Source organism: Amblyraja radiata, chromosome 1 (genome assembly GCF_010909765.2).
Source record: "Amblyraja radiata isolate CabotCenter1 chromosome 1, sAmbRad1.1.pri, whole genome shotgun sequence".
Classification (NCBI taxonomy): Eukaryota; Metazoa; Chordata; class Chondrichthyes; order Rajiformes; family Rajidae; genus Amblyraja; species Amblyraja radiata.
The window spans coordinates 48,324,390-48,348,205 of record NC_045956.1 but is presented as its reverse complement, the minus strand read 5'-3'; the positions used below and the strand labels follow the sequence as shown (position 1 = coordinate 48,348,205).

General features: G+C 44.5%; 2 protein-coding genes across 4 annotated transcripts in view; one reads left to right on the top strand and one right to left on the bottom strand.

Annotated features, from left to right (window-relative positions):
• Positions 1 to 6,476, bottom strand: part of rnf170 (ring finger protein 170) — a 34,352-nt gene extending 27,876 nt beyond the window's left edge. The window contains exons 1-2 of the mRNA XM_033021445.1: positions 6,268 to 6,476; positions 210 to 362 (exon numbers count right to left, since the gene is read on the bottom strand). Coding sequence (XP_032877336.1) covers positions 210 to 346 — 137 coding nt within the window. The 5' untranslated portion in view covers positions 347 to 362; positions 6,268 to 6,476. The remainder of the gene's footprint in view (positions 1 to 209; positions 363 to 6,267) is intronic.
• Positions 6,477 to 6,522: 46 nt separating this feature from the next.
• Positions 6,523 to 23,816, top strand: part of hook3 (hook microtubule tethering protein 3) — an 80,294-nt gene continuing 63,000 nt past the window's right edge. For all 3 annotated transcript variants that reach the window (XM_033021396.1, XM_033021403.1, XM_033021388.1), the window contains exons 1-5: positions 6,523 to 6,676; positions 13,710 to 13,795; positions 14,262 to 14,334; positions 14,469 to 14,519; positions 18,912 to 19,044. In XM_033021396.1, coding sequence (XP_032877287.1) covers positions 6,632 to 6,676; positions 13,710 to 13,795; positions 14,262 to 14,334; positions 14,469 to 14,519; positions 18,912 to 19,044 — 388 coding nt within the window. In that variant the 5' untranslated portion in view covers positions 6,523 to 6,631. The remainder of the gene's footprint in view (positions 6,677 to 13,709; positions 13,796 to 14,261; positions 14,335 to 14,468; positions 14,520 to 18,911; positions 19,045 to 23,816) is intronic.

Below are 23,816 nucleotides of genomic sequence, written 5' to 3'. Positions count from 1 at the left end.
ATAGAACAAGTTGTCCTACAACTTTAGGCTGTGCACGCCATACACAAGAAGAAGATTGATTAGATCTTGTAACACTAGAATCAGTAATGGTTTGTCAAATACATAGTCAAATGTAATGTACGATAAAAGATGGCGTACAGCATTTAAAATTGAACTAAAAATATCTCCAATAAATAAAACAAAATTGCTTGCAATATATACATTCTCACCTATAGAGGAATGTTACCAAACCACCTAACATTATAATGGTGATTACTACAGTCAGAAGAACCTGATTGCTTATCCCTTCAATCAGTGACACGTCATCAATTCTTGTTCCAAGTAAGTGCTCTGGATGCTGTTCCATAACAGATGACAGATCCCTAAGGAAGAAAATGAACAATCAGCCCCTGAAGCAAATGATATTTTGTGCTCAGTACATTTAAATTTAAAGCTTTGGGACACCTAAAGGAATTTACATTAATTGAAAAGGAGTTCTGTTATTAAAATAAAAATGCTTACTTTATAATAAATATTTTATTTCTAGCAAAGAAAGGGTTCAAGATATTCACAAAATATTGTTTATTTCAACTATCAATATAACCACACCATTAAGCCACTCCAATCAGTCTGTTCCTAACTTGACCAGAACTACCAAAAACACAAACACAATAGTTGATGAACAGGAAAATAAAAGATGCAGGAGTGTTAAAAGTGTTTTCCAATCCCTAACTCTCTTGCTTTCATTTTCTATTTCTGTTTATGTATTTTAACATACAAAATTTATCTATAATAGTTTACCCAATATTTTCAATTTTTTGATCATCTTTTACTTATTTATAAAATCTGATTTTCTAAATAGTGCAGTTTCCTTACGTAAATCCAATAGTTTCCATAACTCTTCTAGATTACTATGTATGTATCATGTTCCCAAACAGGTATACATTTATCCTGAATTATGAAATATTTTATGATTTACCATGTCTAGGGCAGTTGTAATCTTTCATTGTGATTATAAAATTGTTATTTTGATTATAGAACATAATCCTGATGTGCCCACAGTGTATTTGAAACATCAGTGTATTTCAACTCCACAACTATGCATCGTCTGTCTGTCTGTCTTCTGTATCCATATCTATCTATTAACTATTAAACCTCTGATCATAGATGAGGGGGGGGGTGTGAGTGTTTACATATTCCGTTTGAGATTTATCCCCTGGAGTCCGAAATCACCATCTGAAAATTTTGTCCGTTATTTCTCCAGTTATTAATAAAAAATGTTCACAAACCAGATAAAACTTTGAAACCAAAAAGCCCGTCTTTCGCGGATGACGTCACAATGGATCTGCCTGCCTGCCGTATGCTCGCACTGCGAGTGACGTCACTCCCCCACCTCCCCCCGTTATTCAAAAGTCGGCCTGTCGACTGAAGACCAAAGATCATAGCTGAAGACTGCGGTGGCCCAAGGTCTGTTGGTCGACGCTCACTCGTGCCTCGGCCCTCTCTCTCCCCTCCTTCCCCCCTCTCCCCACCTCCTCTTCCCCCTCTCTCTCTGCCCTCTCTCTCTACCCCCTCGCCCTCTCTAGACGCACCTGCGAGTTGGGGGCTATGCGTGAGTAGATAGGGCAGGGATGGGGTAAGAGGAGCAAATGAATAATATTAATATATCAAGGGGGGTGGTTAGTGTGTGTGGGGGTGGTTAGTGTGTGTGGGGGGTGGTTAGTGTGTGTGGGGGGTGGTTAGTGTGTGTGGGGGGTGGTTAGTGTGTGTGTGGGGGGTGGTTAGTGTGTGTGTGTGACTCCACAGGCCACCCCCAACCCCACAATTAAAAGTCTCGACTTGTTTGTCTTTCTGTCTGTCTGTGATCTCAGGAGCAACGCCAAAACGGTACATGGTAGCGCAAATATTTTTGCAGAATCTTACTTAGCTTTTTCCCGTGGTCATTCGTATCAAGTTTCTGCACATTTGATGTTATATTTCACATTATTGATATTTCAAGGTTTAAAAAAGCCAAGTTTAACAAGATTTTTACTGTTAAAGTCCTTCCTGCCGGCTACCAACAAACTTCGATACAAAGTTGCAATACAGGAACACTTTGTGCTTCCACCAACTTTTCACCTGAATGGGATATCACATCTGACATTTGCAACAATGTTGCCATCATACAACACTTACTCAAGCTCCTGGCAGGACAGGAGGGTAAATTGGTATTGCAATTGGGGAAGTGCAATTGCAATTTTTTTTAAAGTCCAGTGCTGGGGGAGGCAGGGGAGTGCTGGAATCTTACATTCGGCAACGGGTTGAGTTGGGGGACCACGCCTCCCATGGGGGCTACGGATTACTGGTGCAATATTGCGTTAGGGAACGGGTTGCATTGGGTGACCAGGCCCCCTCCCGTGTGACAGGGACCCAACGGGTTCCAGTTGGCTTAGTATATATATATATATTACTAAAACTCGTCTTGTTTCTATCTATCTATCTTTGCGTGTTTGGCCATGTGATCCTGGAACTATGGCAAAACGGTACACTAGTTAAATTTATACTGCCTTAAATAAGATACATATTCTGCAGATTTATAAATAGATGGATAGAATACTAAAATAAAGGATGTCGTGTTAGACCTTTATTGATTACTAGTTTTGATGTAGTTGAAGGATTAAGTCCACACAGCTGGGCACCACATTTTAGGAATACATTGCAGCCAAGTGGAGAGTGCATACGAGGTTTACACGAAAGAGGCTGAGTTATGCGGAAACATGAGAAGCTAGGACTGTTTGCTTAAGAGCAGGGCAGACATGTTTTAACAGATGTAAACAAAAATCCTGAAATGGTTTGATAATGTAGATAGGGAGAAATTGGTAATGCTGACTGAAGAATTGGTAAACGGATAACATAAATTTAAGATAATCAATAAAGGAACCATGGGGAAGATGAAAAAAGCTTTTGTACTTGGTAAGTTACATCAATCTGATATGTTTAAGAAAGAACTGCAGATGCTGGAAAAATCAAAGGTAGACAAAAATGCTGAAGAAACTCAGTGGGTGAGGCAGCATCTATGGAGCGAATCTGATATGTACTCCTTGCATAAATGGTGGGAGCAAAACAATGTAAACTCCCAAAAAGAATTAGAATATACATTCTCATTTTTAAACACTCTTATCCTCAGTCATCCAAAAGTTGTGGTTACACACTAAAAGCATCTTTAAATCAAAGTCACCTTTCACTTAACAAAGAGGTGATCACCAAGACATGGGAAGTGATCCATTTTCACAGGGTCTTGCTGTGAATCGTAATTGTAAGAATTACAATTACAAGGACACGCTAGAGGCAGGAAACATGTTCCCGATGTTGGGGGAGTCCAGAACCAGGGGCCACAGTTTAAGAATAAGGGGTATGCCATTTAGAACAGAGATGAGGAAACACTTTTTCACACAGAGAGTTGCGAGTCTGTGGAATTCTCTGCCTCAGAGGGCAGTGGGGGCTGGTTCTCTGGATACTTTCAAGAGAGCTAGATTGAGCTCTTAATGATAGCGGAGTCAGGGGATATGGGGAGCAGGCAGGAACGGGGTACTGATTGTGGATGATCAGCCATGATCACATTGAATGGCGGTGCTGGCTCGAAGGGCCGAATGGCCTACTCCTGCACCTATTGTCTTTGTCTATGGTGCTGATTTGTAGAAGTATGCAAAATAATAACTAACCAAAACAAACATATACACCCCTAGAAGGTACAATTGCTAATCATAATCCATCACTAGCTATTAAAATGTAAAAAACACAAAGTGCTGCTCACACAGTGGTTGCACTGACTTAACTATTCACTTGGACCATCTCAGACTTCTCCCTACCGTTTCTAGATCTCACCGTCTCCATCACAGGAAACAGACTATTGATCGACATCAACTACAAACCTACTGACTGCCATAGCTATCTTGACTACATTTCTTCCACACTGCTTCCTGCAAAGACGCTATATCCCCTACTCTCAATTCGTTCATCTACGCAGCATCCGCACCAGGCACGTGGTATGAGTAATTACTCAGCGTAGGCACTAGGCAGTCGGTCGACTTTTAAAAATCGTAAAAATCTGCGCATGAGCAGAGAATCGTGAAAACCGCACGTGCTCAGATCGGTACTTTAGGCAGTCAGTCAACTTTTTAAAAAATCTTAAAAACCGCGCATGGGCAGATTGGTCTCTCCTGTAGGTATGCGCAGCACCTTGCGCACATTCCACGGTGCAAAGGCAGAATTTCAGCTGCCTTTATTGCCGATTGTAAGTGGTTTGAAACAGCGTCCATGGCACGTGAGTTAAACATAGTTACGCGCATTACGTGTACTGGCACGAGAGAATTATGCCTACCTAAGATCGATTTTTAAAATAATAACCATTTAATAATAAATAATGAATTTAGTAAATGAATTGGAAATCTTTACTATTTATATTTAATAATTATCTTTTTATAATTTTCATCAGGGTATGCACTGCCTACCTTGCCTACCCAGACAGCACGTGCCTGATCTGCACCCAGGATGAGGTGTTCCATACCAGGGCATCAGAGGTGTCCTCATTCTTTAGGAAACGGGGTTTCCCCTCTTCCATTAACAATGGCGTAGTCGGTATGATCTCGCGGAGACCATCTCCGACGACTAAGTGGCTGTGGTCTGGCCGGGACCGACAATTGTCAGCCTCATTGACCAAGAGACTAGAAGACAAAGCTTAGCCGGTGGGGGGGGGAACATGGAACGTAGAAACCATTAAGAAGTCGAAGCAGCGGCTATGGGAAAGAGAGGTAGGCACGAAATGGAAGAAAATAATTGAAGAATGGTATACCTAAGAATTGGGATGTGTTACAAGCAGAATGTAATAAGCGAGTTCGGTAATATATATATAAAGTTCAGAGGGAGATTAACGAGGTAGATGTTTACTGGATGTTTCACTTAATTGTGGTACAGTGTATCTAGAACAGGACATAGTTCCAGAGTAAGTGCTCACTCTTTTAACATGGAGATGAGGATCAATTTCTCCTTGGAGGGTTGCCAATTCTTTCTGCCTTAGAGTGCAATGGAGATGGAGTAACTAATACTGACAGATATTTAAAGTACTTGAGATTTATGTGATATGGGAAGAGAGCAGAAAAATGATGCCAAGGCAAAGATTGGATCAGCCACAATCTTACTGTATGATGTAGTAAACTCGAGTGAAATGGACTATCCCTGTCCCCACTTTTGTTCATCCCATCGTGAGATTAAAGGTTTCTCTACAGAAAAGTAATGTCTAATATTAATGAATGGAAGAGATCTGTCCCTACAGTTATTAGTGGTCAGCTTCAAAGCCCAGCCCCATTACAACATGAAACTACCCATTAGTAAAATTTGACAAACTTAAATAGATTGCCAATGAGAACACTGAAGGATAAATTATTTAATTGGATAAAAAGTGGAAATATAACAAGAATATGTTTACACTGGCCTAAAAACTGCAAATGCTCTCTTTCTGTCCAATAATTTCATTACAAAACATTAAAATTGTTTATTACAAAGTTAGAACAACCAACAGTTTGTTATATTTAACTTCAGTTAGTTACTGTTGTTGGAAATAAATAAAAATCTCCAGGTTTTGACAATATAAAATTAAAGTAATAAAAGTCAGTATCGGTAAGTAAAATTTTAAAATAAACTGGACAATGACTCTGTCAAATTGATTGCACTCCTTCACAAGAATACTGAAAATGTTGAATGAATAAATTGCCACTAGAATGGAACAAACTATTTTTCAGATTGACAGCTAACCAAAAGCAAAAGGAAAAGGTTAGGCAAGAGTCAATTTCACTACCAGCTTGGTTCAGCAGTTGTAACGTCCTTTTGAATTATAGCTGTTTGCAGACATTTGATTGCCTCCCCCCTCCCCTTTTCACAGCAGCCTATTTTGAACACCAATTAATTAATCCCTACCCCCCAAAAAAAAAAAACCCTGTACATATTCTGGTCAGGCAACAACTGTGGTGAGCATAATTGAGTCAAAGTTTCAGCCGATGACCTTCCGACCTAAAACGTTAATAACTCTGTTACCGTCTCCACAGATGTTACCCGATCTGCTGTGTATTTCCTGATTTTTTTCCCCTTTTAATTTATTTCGGATTTCCATTACCTCCCCTCTACGTAGTTACTTAACAATTTTAGGGACGGATGCACTTTAACACAACCATATTTCAAACGCACAAGGCGAGTGCACGCTAACGCAAATGTCCAGGGTGTCAGGCTCGGCACAAGCAGGCCGTCCGTCATTACCTGTTCCCTTGCAGCAGCCACAAACTTCGCCGATTTGCTCAATAAATACTGAGGTTGTTGCTTTCGGCTGCGTTAACTGCCGCAAACGCCCTTTTCCTTCCTGTATGATCAAGTCATGCCGCGCTGGGGAGGGGTAATTCCACCCGACGGCCGACTTTAAGACATGCCCCACGTCTGAGTCCAACCGCGCAGGCGAATGAGGCGGCTGAGCTGACTGGGTGGGTAGGGAGTAAGGGCGGGCGCAGGCGCAGTCGCCGGCCGAAGGTGGAATGTGGTGACGTTGTGGAAGCTCGGACAGTTGGCGGCGGTTCCTTTGTTGTCGGTAACGGCGGCGACGCGAGCGGGTGAAGAGGGAGCGCGCGAGATGAACGTGGACCGGATCGAGCTGTGCGACAGTCTGCTGACATGGGTGAGTGGGTGACGCCCCGGCGGCAGCGGGTAATCCAGCCAAGAGGAGTGATCATCACCGTGGTAGGGGCTCGGTACTCCTTGTAATCCGACCCCCACGGGTGACCGAGCTGGACCTTTGTGGTGAATGACACCCCCCCCTCCCCGTTATGAGTGCGGCGGAACAGCGACTGCCCCGTGTGTGTGTGTTTGCGCCAGTCTTGAGTGTGCGAAGCCCATTTAACTGGAGCCGGTACTGTTGACAGTAGTCTTGGGCCCGAGTGGGCACCGGCTTTGCCGTTATGAGTTGGGATGTGTCAGCTGACAGCACGCATGTACAACCTCCTTTGCTGTTGTTTAACGCAGTTTTGCGATCCATTGTTGTCACTCTTTCGTGGTAGGTTTTTGCTAAACTTATTCATATGTATTCACATTATCTTTTCCCCCTCATTTCCTTTTATTTATTCTTGCATTAGAAGATACCATATAAATATAGAAGCTTATCATTCAGCCCAACTTTTGATATTAATACTTCATATGATCTTACATACCACTTTCAGAATATTCTCCTTTCTTTCATGCGCAGCAGCATTTCATCACTTCAAGGACAAGTAGGGGTGGGCATTCAGTGCATATCAGTTGTTCTCATTCACTGGTGGTGAATTTTTAAAGCTACTTGACTGATTTCCTTTTGTAAGCTTTTAATTTATGCACCACAACCACTGGGGTTGTTTTAAATTTCATTGTCTAAGCAGTCTGAGAATTTTTTTATCTTCTAGATTTTCTACTATGTTTATTTGTAAAAGTTATTTACATCTGGCTTTTACCACAGGCATGCTGTATTCCTGTCTGGCCCATTAATTATTTTAAAACAATCTCTTTCAGCTATCCCCTTTAAAAAATTAAAAAATAAACATTCTGTACAATGTTTCTTTTGGCTTCAATCTGTAAATTTTTCTACCATCCTTGAGTCTTTAATTTCCTTATTGCCTTTGTCATAGAGTGATAGAGTGTGGGAAAAGGCCTTTCGGCCCAACTTGCCCACACCAGCCAACATGTCCCAGCTACACTAGTCCCACCTGCCTGTGCTTGGTCTATATCCCTCCAAACCAGTCCTATCCATGTACCTTGCGGCCCGAAACGTTGCCTATTTCCTTCGCTCCATAGATGCTGCTGCACCCGCTGAGTTTCTCCAGTTTTTTTGTGTACTATCCATGTACCTGTCTAACTGTTTCTTAAATGTTGGGATAGACCCATCCGCACCTGGCAGCTTGTTCCATACACCCATCACCTTATGTGTGAAAAAGTTACCTCTCAGATTCCTATCAAATCTTTTCCCCTTCACCTTGAACCTATGTCCTCTGGTCATCGATTCCCCTACTCTGGGCAAGAGACTCTGTGCATCTACCCGATCTATTCCTCATGATTTTATACACCTGTATAGGAGGATCACCCCTCATCTGCCTTGCGCTCCAAGGAATAGAGATCCAGCCTACGCAACCTCTCCCTAAAGCTCACACCCTCTAGTCCTGGCAACATCCTCGTAAATCTTCTCTGAACCCTGTCCTTTCTATATTGTAGTGATCTGAAATGGGCATGGTACAATAAAGTGTGGACTGACCAGATTCTAAACAGATATAATAATGGTAATCTGTTTTTTAAAAAAGATTGGGGCATGGGCAGCAATTTTTCTCCTTGTGAAGCTGATGGTACACTGCCAATTGGAACCACTGCAGTCTGCTGGTGAAAGTACTCCTACTGTTCTGTTTGAGATGGTAGGTCTCCGAATTTGATATGTTTCCAAGTCAAGATGGTGTTAACTGTAGGTGCTGGTGTTTCTTTATGCCTGCTGCCTTTGTTCTTTTATGCGATTGGGATGTGGGTTTGGAGGAGAAATCGAGGAAGCCTTGGTGATTTGTTGCATTACAGACTGCAGCCACATTTCACTAGAAATGGCTATTTGAACTTTTAACGCAGGGGTCGGCACCTTGTTCTGCATAGGGGCCGGGACGCATGCCTGCAAGCGGATGACAGGCATTATATCACGTGTTCACATAGATCCTGCCCCTTCGAGCACTGGCCCCTAGTTACGGGCAAAGGTGGTTACAGGCGCTCACGAACATGGCGCACCCACGGACCATTGCCTTGGCTCTGTCCTGAAGGCGGTGGCTCAAATACTCACACTCACTCACCCCCGGCCTATTGACAACCCCGATCCTGACATTGTGTTTAAGAAAGAACTGTAGATGTTGGAAAAATCGAAGGTAGACAAAAATGCTTGAGAAACTCAGCGGGTGAGGCAGCATCTATGGAGCGAAGGAATAGGCGACGTTTCGGGTCGAGACCCTTCTTCAGACTGGTCTCAGAGCAGCGTCAGCCGCTTCTGAAGAAGGGTCTCGACCCCAAACATCGCCGAATCCTTCGCTCCATAGATGCTGCCTCACCCGCTGAATTTCTCCAGCTTTTTTGTCTACCTCCGATCCCGACAGTGAAGCCCAGACACAGAATGTGCGCGGCCGTGTCGGCGGCTATGCGCAGGATGCGGTAGCCAGAGCTCGGCGTTCCTCGGCAGCTCACAGCTCTGCCATTGCAGCCGCCAATGCAGGCCTCTTTGTGTCACTGCGCCTGGGCGCCGCGGCCTCGAGCCCGGGAGGTACCGGAGATTAAGGAAGTTAGCAGGCCGGATAAATACGGGGAAAAAATACCCCTGCGGGCCGGATGATTTCGGGTTACGGGCCACATTCGGTCCGGGGGCCATAGGTTGCTGACCCCTCTTTTAAAGTAATGGGAGGGGTGCATCAAGGGCTCTACTTTGCATTGAGCATTATTGATTTTGTTGGATGTTTTTGGTGCTGTGCTCTTCCAGCCAAGGGGTGTTACACTGCTATGCAGTGTGAAAATGCTTGCTGCGGAATATCTATCATTTGACCAATTCTTGTAATTACTGCTATTATGTAGTTGATTCAGTTAAGTTTCTGATCAATCGTGATCTCCTTTGAATTGGTTGACAATAATACCGCTAATGTTGGAAGTTGTTCAGATCCAATGACATGCAATCTAGAAATAAGCTCTTGCACTTTTCTAACCCTTTTTAATAACTCTAAACTGCAATGCTGCTTCACCTCTTTACATCAATAAATGTGTTGGTAAGAATCCTCCTCTTCTCTCTTTCCCTCCATTTCAACCTGGTGCTTGTTGGTTTACATTAACTTTGATTAAGCAATCTTTCAATTTTAAGATTCTCATTTGTTTTCAAATTCCTCCATGATCTCAGTCCTCTGTAGCTGTAATCTTCAGATCTCCAAAATATTGATGCTCCTATATTTTAGGGTGTTTACCTCTTCATCCTTGAATTTCACCATTCTGCTCTAGATTGTAAATCTGCAAATTATCTAAAGAATAACACCAGAATCTTCCTTTTAACTCTTAATCAGGTAAAGAATTATCAACAGAATTTGTGTTATTGACCATAAACACAAATATCAGGATTGAAAAGCAAAATACTTGGTTAAAGAGGTAGGCCTTAGGAGGACTTTGTAGGAGTAGATAGAGAGTTCTAGGAATTGCTGGAGGACCAGTAAGTTGAGAAAATTTGAGAGGTGCAGAGATGTGTTAATTGTAAATCATGATGGGTAAAGGTTTGAAAGGATTTATAAATGATCATGAGAATTTTGATGAGTGCAAACATAACATTGTTATAACATCGTCATAACATTGACGACTGCATGTGCGCTACTTCCTGCACTCATGCTGAACTCAGACTTCATTAACTTCACTACTAATTTCCATCCTGCACTCAAATTCACGGACCATCTCCGACATCTCCCCACTGTTTCTTGATCTCACCGTCTCCATCACAGGAGACAAACTATTGACTGACATCTATTATAAACCCACTGACTCCTACAGCTATCTAGACTACACTTCTTCCCACCCTGCTTCCAGTAAAGACTATCCCCTACTCGCAATTCCTCCGTCTACGTCGCATTTGGGCCAAGATGAGGTATTCCCTCATTCTTTATGGAATATGGGTTCTCTTCTTGGATCGTAGATGAGGCCCTCACTGGGGTCTCCTCAATATCCCACAGCTCCGCTCTTGCTCCCCCTCCCCCGTCTCAACAGGGACAGAGTCCCCCTCATCCTCACCTTCTACCCCATCATCCGTCACAGACAGCACATTATAGAAACATAGAAAATAGGTGCAGGAGTAGGCCATTCGGCCCTTCGAGCCTGCACCGCCATTCAATATGATCATGGCTGATCATCCAACTCAGTATCCTGTACCTGCCTTCTCTCCATACCCCCTGATCCCTTTAGCCACAAGGGCCACATCTAACTCCCTCTTAAATATAGCCAATGAACTGGCCTCAACTACCTTCTGCGGGAGATAATTCCAGAGATTCACCACCCTCTGTGTGAAAGAAGTTTTCCTCATCTCGGTCCTAAAAGATTAATCCTTAAACTGTGACCCCTTGTTCTGGACGTCCCCAACATCGGGAACAATCTTCCTGCATCTAGCCTGTCCAACCCCTTAAGAATTTTGTAAGTTTCTATAAGATCCCCCCTTCAATCTTCTAAATTCTAGCGAGTACAAACCGAGTCTATCCAGTCGTTCTTCATATGAAAGTCCTGACATCCCAGGAATCAGTCTGGTGAACCTTCTCTGTACTCCCTCTATGGCAAGAATGTCTTTCCTCAGATTAGGAGACCAAAACTGTACGCAATACTCCAGGTGTGGTCTCACCAAGACCCTGTACAACTGCAGTAGAACCTCCCTGCTCCTATACTCAAATCCTTTTGCTATGAATGCTAACATGCCATTCGCCTTCTTCACTGCCTGCTGCACCTGCATGCCTACTTTTAATGACTGGTGTACCATGACACCCAGGTCTCGTTGCATCTCCCCCTTTCCTAATCGGCCACCATTCAGATAATAATCTACTTTCCTGTTTTTGCCACCAAAGTGGATAACCTCACATTTATCCACATTATACTGCATCTGCCATGCATTTGCCCACTCACCCAGCCTATCCAAGTCACCTTGCAGCCTCCTAGCATCCTCCTCACAGCTAACACTGCCCCCCAGCTTCGTGTCATCCGCAAACTTGGAGATGTTGCATTCAATTCCCTCGTCCAAATCATTAATATATATCGTAAATAGCTGGGGTCCCAGAACTGAGCCTTGCGGTACCCCACTAGTCACTGCCTGCCATTGTGAAAAGGACCCGTTTACTCCTACTCTTTGCTTCCTCTGACATTTTTGCCACCTCCAACGGGATCCCACCACTAGCCATCTCCACCCCTTTCTATTTTCCACAGAGACTGCTCCCTCCACAACTCCCTGGTCAACTCGTCCCTTCCCACCCAAACCACCCCCTCCCCAGGTAATATCCCCTGCAACCACAGGAGATGCAACACCTGTCCCTATACCTCCCCCTCAACTCTGTACAAGGATCCTGACAGTCTTTTCAGGTGAGGCAGAGGTTCACTTGCACCTCCTCCAACCTCACCTACTGTATCTGCTGTTCCAGATGTGACTTGTATATCTGCGAGACCTAGCGCAGGCTCGGTGATTGTTTCGCTGAACACCTCCGCTCAGTCTGTCTTAGCCTACCTGATCTCCCGGTTGCTCAGCGATTCCCGTCGCTGCACCCACTGAGGCCGAAGCCCCAGGTCTGGGGAGAATCCCACCTGCCCTCCTCCGCGCCTGCTCCGGCAACGAGGGGGCCAACCGACATCCACTGGAAAAGGCGAGAGGCGCAGCCAACGGTCACCGGCCCGCCGAGGTCGCTCTGTGACCTGTGACGATGCCGAGGGATTGGGTCCCACTCACTGGGGGAGGGCAGGTGCGATTCTCCCCAGACCTCGGTCAGACCTCCCTCCAGCCTCGGTCAGTGCAGTGACGGGAATTGCTGAGCAGTGGTTCCCGCAAAGGAGCGGCAGTCAAAGGGATAGATGGCAGGAGAGAGGAGGCAGGAACTGGGGAACGGGAGAGGGGCTTTTATTGGGCGGGTGTCTGCAGGAGAGTTCTGCTGTCCGGGGCTGTCGGGTGGCCCGGCGGGGTGGCGCTTCTTCTCCGCGCTGGCTGTGGGCCGCCGCTGCTCCAGTCTCTCCCCCTATCTCCCACTCGCATCTGCCCCCGCCCTCCCGCTACATGGCACCCCCGTTCCTCAGATTAGATATATTTTTACACATAAATACATTTAACACATTTTTACACATATATCATGAATAAAGATAAGAATTTACATCCAGTTTATGCAGCCAGCACTTTGTTCGCTTTTTCTTTATAGTGAGTGACCTTTGACAAATCCCATGATTGCTTGCGTTTTCCGGAATACCAAACTCGCTTTTTGAGCTGAGGTAATTGTGGAGCCTAATAATGTTACAAGAGGTGGAGAAAGGCTTTTTGAGTGAGATCACATACTTGTTACAATACTCCTTTATGTTATGACTCATCTGAATCTTGTAACTTTAAGGAAGCAAATTATTCAGTTCCATCTCCAGTAGCCAAAAAGCAATGAGGTCAGTGCCATAGGGTTTATGATGCCTACCAAATACAATGACTTTGGTTTCCCACTATTCAGTTAAGGAGAAATATTTGATAATTACTAGAATTTTGATAAAGGAAGATAATTTGGAGATAACAGAGCATTCACGTTTGAGTTAGAGCTGAATGTCATGGAGATGGAAATGAAATTGACAAGGGTGTAGTTGATAAAGGACTGGGGATGGATCCTTGTAGAACACAAGGGGTAACTGCTTGGAAGAAAGAAACAAAGTTATAATTGGTGGAAACAAAGAACTGCAGATGATAGTTTCTACAAAAGGACACAAAGTACTGAAACCCTCTCCATGGGCTGAAGTATTTGGTAAGCAATGTCAATTTCACAAAGGATAACCAAATTATAATTGTAGAGTGTTTATTTGTCTACATTAGAAGTAATGTGTCAGTAGGTTAGAAAATACCAAAATATGGGAATTGGTTTATTTTTTAAATTAAAAGTAGAGGAAAAACACATTGTCTTTAAGGATTTCTATTCTTTGCCTTTTAGATTCAGACATTTGGTCTGCAGGTGCCATGCAAGAAAATAGACGATTTGACAAGTGGCGTTGTGATGGCACAGGTTCTACAGAAAATGTAAGTTAAAAATGTAATCTATACGTTAAAATTTGTACCAGACCTACCAAAACTATAACCAAATGTATGTAAAAAGGGGATTTGTTGCATAAAGCTATTGCAATTTTTTCACGATGTATTAAACTGTATAATGAGAAATCCTACGGTAAAGGTAAGAATTTTATTTGTTCTGAAGTAGTCTTTTTTTCTGTAACTGAATTTCAAATCTAACTCAATAGAACCATGATACATCTTCATTCACTTAGTGTAATGGAGTCCACACTGTACCTTGATTTGCTTTTCTTGTACTGTGAGACATTTTACAATTATACTGTCATAATTTATTTTGATTTAATTTTAACTGTTGAAAAAATTATAGTGTACTTGATCACAGGCGATGTTTGTAGCTATTAGTCAGAATGGAAATGTACTATTTTGCATTTTTCAAATGTTTAGCATGTGAATAATAATTATTTTACATTTTCAGAGATCAGGCATGGTTTGATGATACCTGGATAAATCGTATCAAGTCAGAAGTCGGGGATAACTGGCGACTAAAGGTTTGTTGCCTGGTCCTGATTTGTCCCATCATCTTCGTGGCCTCCACCCATACCTGAAGACAATTGTTTTTGAGACTTGAAGTGCAACATTGGCAGTCTTCCTTGTTATACCAAATGTAAACTTTTCTTTACAGGTTAGCAATTTGAAGAAAATTTTAAAAGGCATACTGGATTACTATCATGAGGTAAGATGATTTAATTGTAATAAGTTTAGCAATGATCACCACAAATATAGTTTGAATTTTGAGTTTCTTTAATCAAGAAAATGGACAGCAATAATGTAACTGATTATCTAAAATTTAAAATATCCTTTAGTATGTGCTTTGGTGATTCATAAATCCAGTGAGAGTTTTGCAAAGATTATCACAGTTTATAGCTACTCTGTTTATGCTGTTCTCTGGTTTTCTACGATCAGAATGCCATTGTGACCTCTTCTATGTAATTTTCTTCCAGTCATCTGTGAGGTTACTGGTGAAGCTTTTGTGAACTGAATCTTCCCTTTTACCATAGCAACAGTTGCTATTTTTTCAGTTCACTGTCAATAGGCAAGTAGTTAGTTGCTGTAAAATTCACTTGTTTATTGTTAAATAATCAAGTATAAACGAAAACCTAAGTAATCCCACATTATGTTAAAATGTTATAAATCCTGTATGTTTCAGTTAAATGCCCTTGTGTACACTCTGACGTATTTTATTATTAGATTTTCTATGTGATATGAGTTCCTTGTGTGTATTTGAACACCCAAAGCTCCCATACATATTTTTCGATTGGGGAAAATAGGTGGTCTTTTTCTTAAACTACTGCAGTTTATGAAACAAAGTCCATTATTACTATTTGTAATCTGTCTGCCTCGCTCCATCTCCATCTGTTACTCTTGGGGAATTCAGGAGGGGCAGCAAATGCTAGTTTTGAGAATGATGCCCATAATTCATAAATGAATGAAAACAAAGCACAGAATTAAATTTTCGATAAACCTTTCTCATATTACCTTGATAATTGAATTCAGATTTGTTGCCAAGCATTTATTTTGGTTTTAAGATAACTGCTCAGTGTTTTCTTTAAATTTTAAATCATAAATATTCCTTTAAGTATTAAAAAAAATGATCAGATTGAACCATTTATACTTGTATTATACATCTGTCTTGTAAAGCAGACCATGACCCAAAGGCAGCTCAATGTTGGAAAGTTTGAAGAAATATTGTACCTGAAGAACATGAATTAGAATTGTAATAGTTGCAAATAAAAATACAAATTTTGCAAAATTAGCTATTTTTTTCCCTTTGGGATAAATTCAGGAAATATCTTATAACTAGACCAAGTGCAGACCCGTTGGGTCTGTTCCCCCAACGTGCGGTTGTGGGGGGGGGGAGGCGACATGCAGCATCACACACACTAACTATCCCCCCCCCACCCCCGCACTCACGCTAATTACCCCCCTTGATATTATATTAATATTATTAATTTGCTCCTTTTACCCCATAACCACCCTATCTACTGACGCATAGCCCCCAACTTGCAGTCACATCTAGAGAGGGGGGGGGGGGTGTAGAGAGTGAGGGCAGAGAGAGATGGGGCAGAGACAGAGAGAGAGAGACAGAAACACAGAGAGAGGGGCAAGAGGGAGAGGGGGGTGGAGAGGAGGAGAAGAGGGAGGGTGGGTGAGGGGGGAAATGTGGGGGAGGAGAGAGAGAGGGTGAGAGTGAGGGGGGGAGAGAGGGGGTGCGGGGGGGGGGGAGGGGGGGAGCAGGGAGGGGGAGGTAGGGTGGCGGGAAGAGGGTAGGGGGTGTGGAGGGGAGGGGGTTTAGGGGGGGGAGGGGATGGAGGGGAGGAGGGGAGAGAGAGAGAGGGGGGGGGGAGGAGAGAGAGGGGGAGGAGAGAGAGGGGGAGGAGAGAGGGGGAGGAGAGAGGGGGAGGAGAGGGGAAAGAAGGGGAGAGAGGGTGTGCTGAGAGGGGAGGGGGAGAGGTGGGGAGCAGGAAGGTGGAGGGAAGGGGCTAGGGGTGTGTGGAGGGGAGGGGGGTTTAGGGGAGGAATCGTGGGGGGGGGAGAGGAGAGGAGAGGGGGGAGAGGGAGAGGAGAGGGGGGAGAGGGGAGGAGCGGAGAGGAGAGGGGGAGAGGAGAGGAGAGGGGGCGAGAGAGGAGAGGGGAGAGCGAGGGGAGAGGAGAGGAGAGGGGGGAGAGGAGGAGGAGAGGGGGAGAGGACAAGGAGAGGGGGAGAGGAGAGGAGAGGAGAGGAGAGGAGAGGAGAGGAGAGGAGAGGAGAGAGGAGAGGGGAGAGAGAGGGGGGGAGAGGGGGAGGGGAGAGGGGGAGAGGAGAGGGGGGAGAGAGAGGGGAGAGGGGAGAGGAGGAGGGAGAGGGGGGGAGGAGAGGGGGGAGAGGAGAGGGGGGGAGAGGAGAGGGGGGAGAGGAGAGGGGGGAAGAGAGGAGGGGGGAGAGGAGAGGGGGGGAGAGGAGAGGAGAGGGGGAAGAGGAGGAGAGAGGGGGGAGAGGGGAGAGGAGAGGAGAGGGGGGAGAGGAGAGGAGAGGGGGGGAGGGAGAGGAGAGGAGAGGGGGGAGAGGAGAGGAGACGAGGGGGGAGGGGAGAGAGAGAGGAGAGGGGGAGAGAGGAGGGGGAGAGGAGGGGGAGGAGAGGAGGGGGAGGAGAGGAGGGGGGAGAGGAGGAGAAAGGGAGAGGAAGAGGAGAGAGAGGGGGGAGAGGAGGGAGAGGGGGGAGAGGGAGGAGAGGGGGGAGAGGAGGGGGGGAGAGGAGAGGGGAGGGGGGAGAGGAGAGGAGGGGGAGAGAGGAGAGAAGAGAGGTGGTAGAGGAGAGGGGACAGGGGGATAGAAGAGAGGAGGAGAAGAGAGAGAAGAGAAGGAGAGAGGAGGAGAGGAGAGGGGAGGAGAGGAGAAGAGGGGAGAGGAGAGGAGAGGGGGGAGAGAGAGAGGAGAGGGGGGAGAGGAGAGGAGAGGGGGGAGAGGAGAGGAGAGGGGGGAGAGGAGAGGAGAGGGGCAGAGGAGAGGAGAGGAGGAGAGGGGGGTGAGGAGACGAGAGGGGGAGAGGAGGGAGAGGGAGGGGAGAGGAGAGGAGAGGGGGGAGAGGAGAGGAGAGGGGGAGAGGAGAGGAGAGGGGGAGAGGAGAGGAGAGGGGGAGAGGAGAGGAGGGAGAGGAGATGGGAGGAGAGGGGGGAGAGGAGAGTAGAGGGGGAGAGGAGAGTAGAGGGAGGAGAGGAGAGGGAGGTGGGGAGAGGAGAGGAGGGGAGAGGAGAGGAGAGGGGGGAGAGGAGAGGAGAGGGGGGAGAGGAGGAGAGAGGGGGAGAGGAGAGGGGGGAGAGAGGAGAGAGGGGGAGAGGAGAGAGGGGGAGAGGAGAGGGGGGAGAGGAGAGGAGAGGAGAGGAGAGGAGGAGGGGAGAGGAGAGGAGAGGGGGAGAGGAGAGGAGGAGAGGAGAGGAGGAGAGGAGAGGAGAGGGGGGAGAGGAGAGGAGAGGGGGGAGAGGAGAGGAGAGGGGGGGAGAGGAGAGGAGAGGGGGAGAGGAGAGGAGAGGGGGGAGAGGAGAGGAGAGGGGGGAGAGGAGAGGAGAGGGGAGAGGAGAGGGGGGAGAGGTGAGGAGAGGTGGAGAGGAGAGGAGAGGGGTGAGAGGAGAGGGGGGAGAGGGAGGAGAGGGAGGAGAGGAGAGGGGGGAGAGGAGAGGGGGGGGGAGAGGAGAGGGGGTGGGGGTGAGGGAGGAAAGAGGGGGGGGGGGAGAACCTAAAAAACATTTTAGAACCAAAAAAGACACATTCTCCAAGCATTGTAGAACCAAAAGAGACACTTTTTGCAAACATTTTAGAACCAATAGACACTTTTTGCAAACATTTTAGAACCAATAGACACATTCTGCAAGCGTTTTAGAACCACTAAGGACACTTACATTTGAGTAGACATGTGTTCAGTGTTATTCACAGCTCAGAGAAACGTGACCCTCTGCCTTCCTCCATCTTGAAGAATGAGTGAGGCACACCACTTCCTGGTTTTATAGTCCCTCCCCCCTGCCGCCAGCAGGGGCAGCAGAGAGAATGGGGAATTTTGTAAAAACATTAATATCTCTGTCATTTTTCATCGACGGGAAAAATCCTCGGCACACATATGGCGAAGGGGGGCTCTGAGCAAGGTGGCCAAAAATGACGGCTGTAGGTGGCGGCGTTCTCACGGAAATCGCAGCACAGATGGCCAAAACAGGTCAAGAACAGACTTTTAGTAATATATAGAAGACAAGTGACATTGAGCATCTTAATAATGTACTGACAAATTTCAACTATACTACACTTATTCCCAGAATGAAATAAGATAATGTTTTATTTTCCAGTATATTTCTGTTCTGGAAGTTGATAATGGTAATGATTTTTTGTCATAAGTACCGAGATACTGTGGGGGGGGGGGGGTGACCTTTATTTTATATGCTATCCAGATAAATCATAATGTACATGAATACAAATTTACCATACATGAGAACAATAGATAATGAACCAGAGTGCAAAATACAGTCTTACAATTACAAAGCGCAGATAAAAAAATTGATACAGCACACATAAATGATGTGTTTTATTTTAATCTGTTTACAGGTGCTGGGGCAGCAAATTACTGATTTCCCATTGCCAGATGTTAATTTGATAGGAGAACACTCAGATGCAGCAGAACTTGGACGAATGTTACAACTTATTCTTGGCTGTGCTGTCAACTGTGAGCAGAAACAAGGTAATGTTAGATTAGATTACATGCTTGAGGGTGTGCATAGATTGGTCATTGTGTTTAGTTCAAGTCAATTCAAGGTTAGGTTCTGGAGACTGGAGAGTAGTTAATGTTGTTCCTTTGCTTAAAATAGAAGTAGCGAGAATCCAAGGAATTATAGGCTGGTGCTATTGCAGGGGATTATATGTGATAGGATCTACTCTCATTTGGAAGAGAATGGATTAGTTAGGGAGAGTCAACATGGCTTTATTTGCAGCAGGCCGTGCCTCACTAACTTAATCGAGTTGCTTGAGTATAGGCTGTGGGCCGAGCATCAAAAATGTGTCCAGAAATCAGTTTTCGTGACCCGTCACCAAACTACATGAAATTTTCCACAGATTTAGATGAAATATAATTGAGAAGGAAGTCATAACTCGTCATTGCCGAAAGTTGCACATTAATTAATTAAACTAATTAGAAAATAAGATCGGGGAAGTAAGCGCCATCTAGTGGCCAATGTCCATATTACACGATGGGCAGCCTATTTCCGTGTTGCAGTCCATTTAAACTATATATATATATATATATATATATATATATATATATATATATATATTTATATATATATATTAATGGCAGGGGAGACCATCCCCTGTGGAGGGTCCGGCAGAGGCTACAAAAAAAAACATCTCAGAGTCATTGTCTGCATGACTTCAATTCATAACATTTCAACCTCTTCCTAATGTTAATGAGAATAACACTTACTACCATAGATAAATTAGTTCAAGTTCTATGTTTCACATACGCCAATTCATTTCTACATAAACATCAGCCATTTCCTACCATTTCTCACTCCAATGGCAGCCTATAAAGTGCAATGAATATTCCTCCGTTTTTCTCCCGTGGTCGGGGCCTGGAAACGGCCGCTACAGACGGCACTATGTACAGCATTCCCCCCCCCCCTCCGCCCGCTGAGTTGAACCGCGGCTCCGCATTCGCGAATCGTCCGCTTCTTAATTGAGACCACGGCTTCACTATGATAAATACATAGGCCCGGCGATCGGAGCACTTTTTCCCGGTAAGTTATCGCAGGCAGCTCCGAGATTAGATGGTTAAGTCTTATTACTCTACAACAAGCTGGCATTAGTGAAAATGTTTAATTTACCTTGTTATCTATCTTCTATCTTCTATCTATATTACTAAAAGTCTGTCTTGACCGGTTTTGGCCATCTGTGCTGCAATTTTCGAGAGAACGCGGCCACCTACAGCCGTCATTTTTGGCCACCTCGCTCAGAGCCCCCCTCCACCGCATGTGTGCCGAGGATTTTTCCCGTCGATTAAAAATGACAGAGATATTAATGTTTTTACAAAATTCCCCATTCTCTCTGCTGCCCTCGGTGGCGGCAGGTGGGAGGGACTATAAAACCAGGAAGTGGTGTGCCACACATTCTCTTCAAGATGGAGGAAGGCAGAGGGTCACGTCTCTGAGCTGTGAATAACACTGAACACATATCTACTCAAATGTAAGTGCCCTTAGTGGTTCTCAAAAGCTTGCAGAATGTGTCTATTGGTTCTAAAGCTTGCAAATAAAGTGTCTATTGAGAAACCGCTGAGTTTCTCCAGCAATTTTGTGTACCTTCTATTGGTTCTAAAGCTTGCAAAAAATGTCTATTGGTTCTAAAGCTTGCAAAAATAAGTCTATTGGTTCTAAAGCTTGCAAAAAAGTGTCTATTGGTTCTAAAGCTTGCAAAAAATGTCTATTGGTTCTAAAGCTTGCAAAAAAATGTCTATTGGTTCTAAAGCTTGCAAAAAAATGTCCATTGGTTCTAAAGCTTGCAAAAAAAATGTCCATTGGTTCTAAAGCTTGCAAAAAAATGTCCATTGGTTCTAAAGCTTGCAAAAAGTGTCTCTATTGGTTCTAAAGCTTGCAAAAAGTGTCTCTATGGTTCTAAAGCTTGCAAAACGTGTCTATTGGTTCTAAAGCTTGCAAAACAAATGCCTCTATTGGTTCTAAGCTTGCAAAAATATGTCTATTGGTTCTAAGCTTGCAAAAATATGTCTATTGGTTCTAAAGCTTGCAAAGATATGTCTCTATTGGTTCTAAGCTGGCAAAAAAAAAGTCTATTGGTTCTAAAATGGTTCATACTAGCGCTCCAGAAAGCCCGCAATGGTGGCTTGGGTGTGGCTTGAAGTTGAAAGACACCACTTACTGCAAATGGTGGCATGAAGGTGAAAGGCACTACTTACTGCAAATGGTGGATTGGTTGCTTTGACTTGAAGTTGAAAGGCACTATTACTGCAAATGGTGGCTTGGTTGCTTTGGCTTGAAGTTGAAAGGCACTACTTCATGCAAATGATGGCTTGGGTGTGGCTTGAAGTTGAAAGGCACTACTTACTGCAAATGGGGGGAGTGGGTGCATTGGCTTAAAGTTGAAAGGCACTACTTACTGCAAATGGAGGCTTGGGAGCTTTGGCTTGAAGTTGAAAGGCACTATTACTGCAAATGGTGGCTTGGTTGCTTTGGCTTGAAGTTGAAAGGCACTACTTACTGCCAATGGTGGCTTGAAGTTGAAAGGCACTACTTACTGCAAATGGTGGCTTGGGTGTGGCTTGGGTGCTTTGGCTTGAAGTTGAAAGGCACCTCTTACTGCTAATGGTGGCTTGGGTGTGGTTTGGCCTGAAGTTGAAAGGCACTATTACTGCAAATGGTGGCTTGGTTGCTTTGGCTTGAAGTTGAAAGGCACTACTTACTGCTAATGGTGGCTTGAAGTTGAAAGGCACTATTACTGCAAATGGTGGCTTGGTTGCTTTGGCTTGAAGTTGAAAGGCACTACTTACTGCCAATGGTGGCTTGAAGTTGAAAGGCACTACTTACTGCAAATGGTGGCTTGGGTGTGGCTTGGGTGCTTTGGCTTGAAGTTGAAAGGCACCTCTTACTGCTAATGGTGGATTGGTTGCTTTGGCTTGAAGTTGAAAGGCACCTCTTACTGAAGAATGGTGGATTGGTTGCTTTGACTTGAAGTTGAAAGGCACTATTACTGCAAATGGTGGCTTGGGTGCATTGGCTTGAAGTTAAAAGGCACTACTATAAATGCACTTACTTTCTGTTTGCACTGTATATTGATTTTGGATAAAACGCTACCACTTACGGCTGTGATTTTTGGCCATCTTACTCAGTCCCCCTCCGCAGAGCAGATGCAGAGAATTCTTCCCATCAATGAAAAATAAAAGTGTTATTAGTTTTTAAAGTGTTGAGAATCTCTCTCCTGTCAATCACTCCATGAAAGCCACATCTTTTCCGGTGGGGGGGGGGAGGGGTTATAAAACCTGGAAATGTGGGTGTGGCTCAGTCTCTGCAAGATGGAGGAGGGAGAGGTCACGACTCGCTGTCTTTAGTGGCTTTGCACCCTACTTCAAATGGTATGAAACTGCACTTGAATTTGGTGGCCTTGCAGCCTGCTAGAAGTGGTAAGAAACTGCACTTGAATTTGGTGGCCTTATACCCTGCTTGAAATAGAATTTCAAGGATTAGCCGTGAGTCAACTACCAGCCCACCAGCGGTGAGTGAGTGAGTTGCCAGCACAACAGGCTTGATTGACTGAGACGCCAGCCCAAGAATCCATTTGGCGCACAATTTGCATACTAGCCCTCTGGAAACCAGTCCCTTCAGCGCACAACACCCATACTAGCGCTCCAGAAAGCCCCCCCCCCCCAACTGGCCACCAATATTAGAATTGGTGGAGAGGTGGAATATTGCGTTGGATGACCAGCCCTCCTGTGTGATGCTGGGACCCAACGGGTCCCACTTAGTCTAGTTGATACATATAGTTTAAGCCCTCAACTTCATGAATGGGTGAATGAATGGGTGAATGAATGAGTGGGTGGAATGAGTGGGTGGAATGAGTGAGTGAATGAATGAGTGAATGAATGAGTGAGTGAATGAGTGAATGTACAGCCTCCAAATCTCATTTTTTCACATTATAAAGGGTGCAATTAAATTAATTAAAGTCCATACAGATTAATTTTCATAAATTCAGACTTTAGATCTTACCTTTCAGTTTGAGTTGATTCACAAAGTTTCACAAAGCAGCACCTCAGCAGCGACTTTGCTTTCAAGACTTTCTTCCGCTTCTATCCACTTAGCTGCACATTCTTCAGACTTCTTAATGCTTTTCTCACTAAATTTAATTACCCTGCTACAAGTTTCCATGACATGTATTCCACAGAACTTTCATCAGAGTCTCCAGTAAAACAGGCATCAGTGAAGTCCTCTTAGCCATGTGTGCTAGCGTGATTGGCCAACTGGCATACAACTCAATGTTAAACGTGCTTTGATTGGACTAAAAATACCCGAAATGTTTCCGTTTTTTCTCTAATGTAATAAAAAATGTGGAAGTCTTGTTCATGACGAGTTTCAGGGGTGATTTATATAATTGTTTTACACAATATGTGAACATTTCATGTAGTTTGGTGACTTGGGTCACGAAACATTGGAATAAAGCTCCTCGGCCCACAGCCGAGAGGTAACAAAGGTGATTGATGAGATTAAGGTGGTGGATGTTATCCACGTGGACCTTAGTAAAGCATTTGATGGTAGGCTAATCCAGTAGATTAAAATGCGAGGGATTAACAGTGATTTAGTCGTGTAGATTGAGAACTGCCTGACCTGTAGAAGACAGGATTGTGGTGGAAGGACAATATTCAGGCTGGATGTCCGTAACCATAAAAATATATTAATGACGTGAACTCCAATGTTGATGGGTTTGTTAGTAACTTTGCAGATGATTTCTAGATTGCTG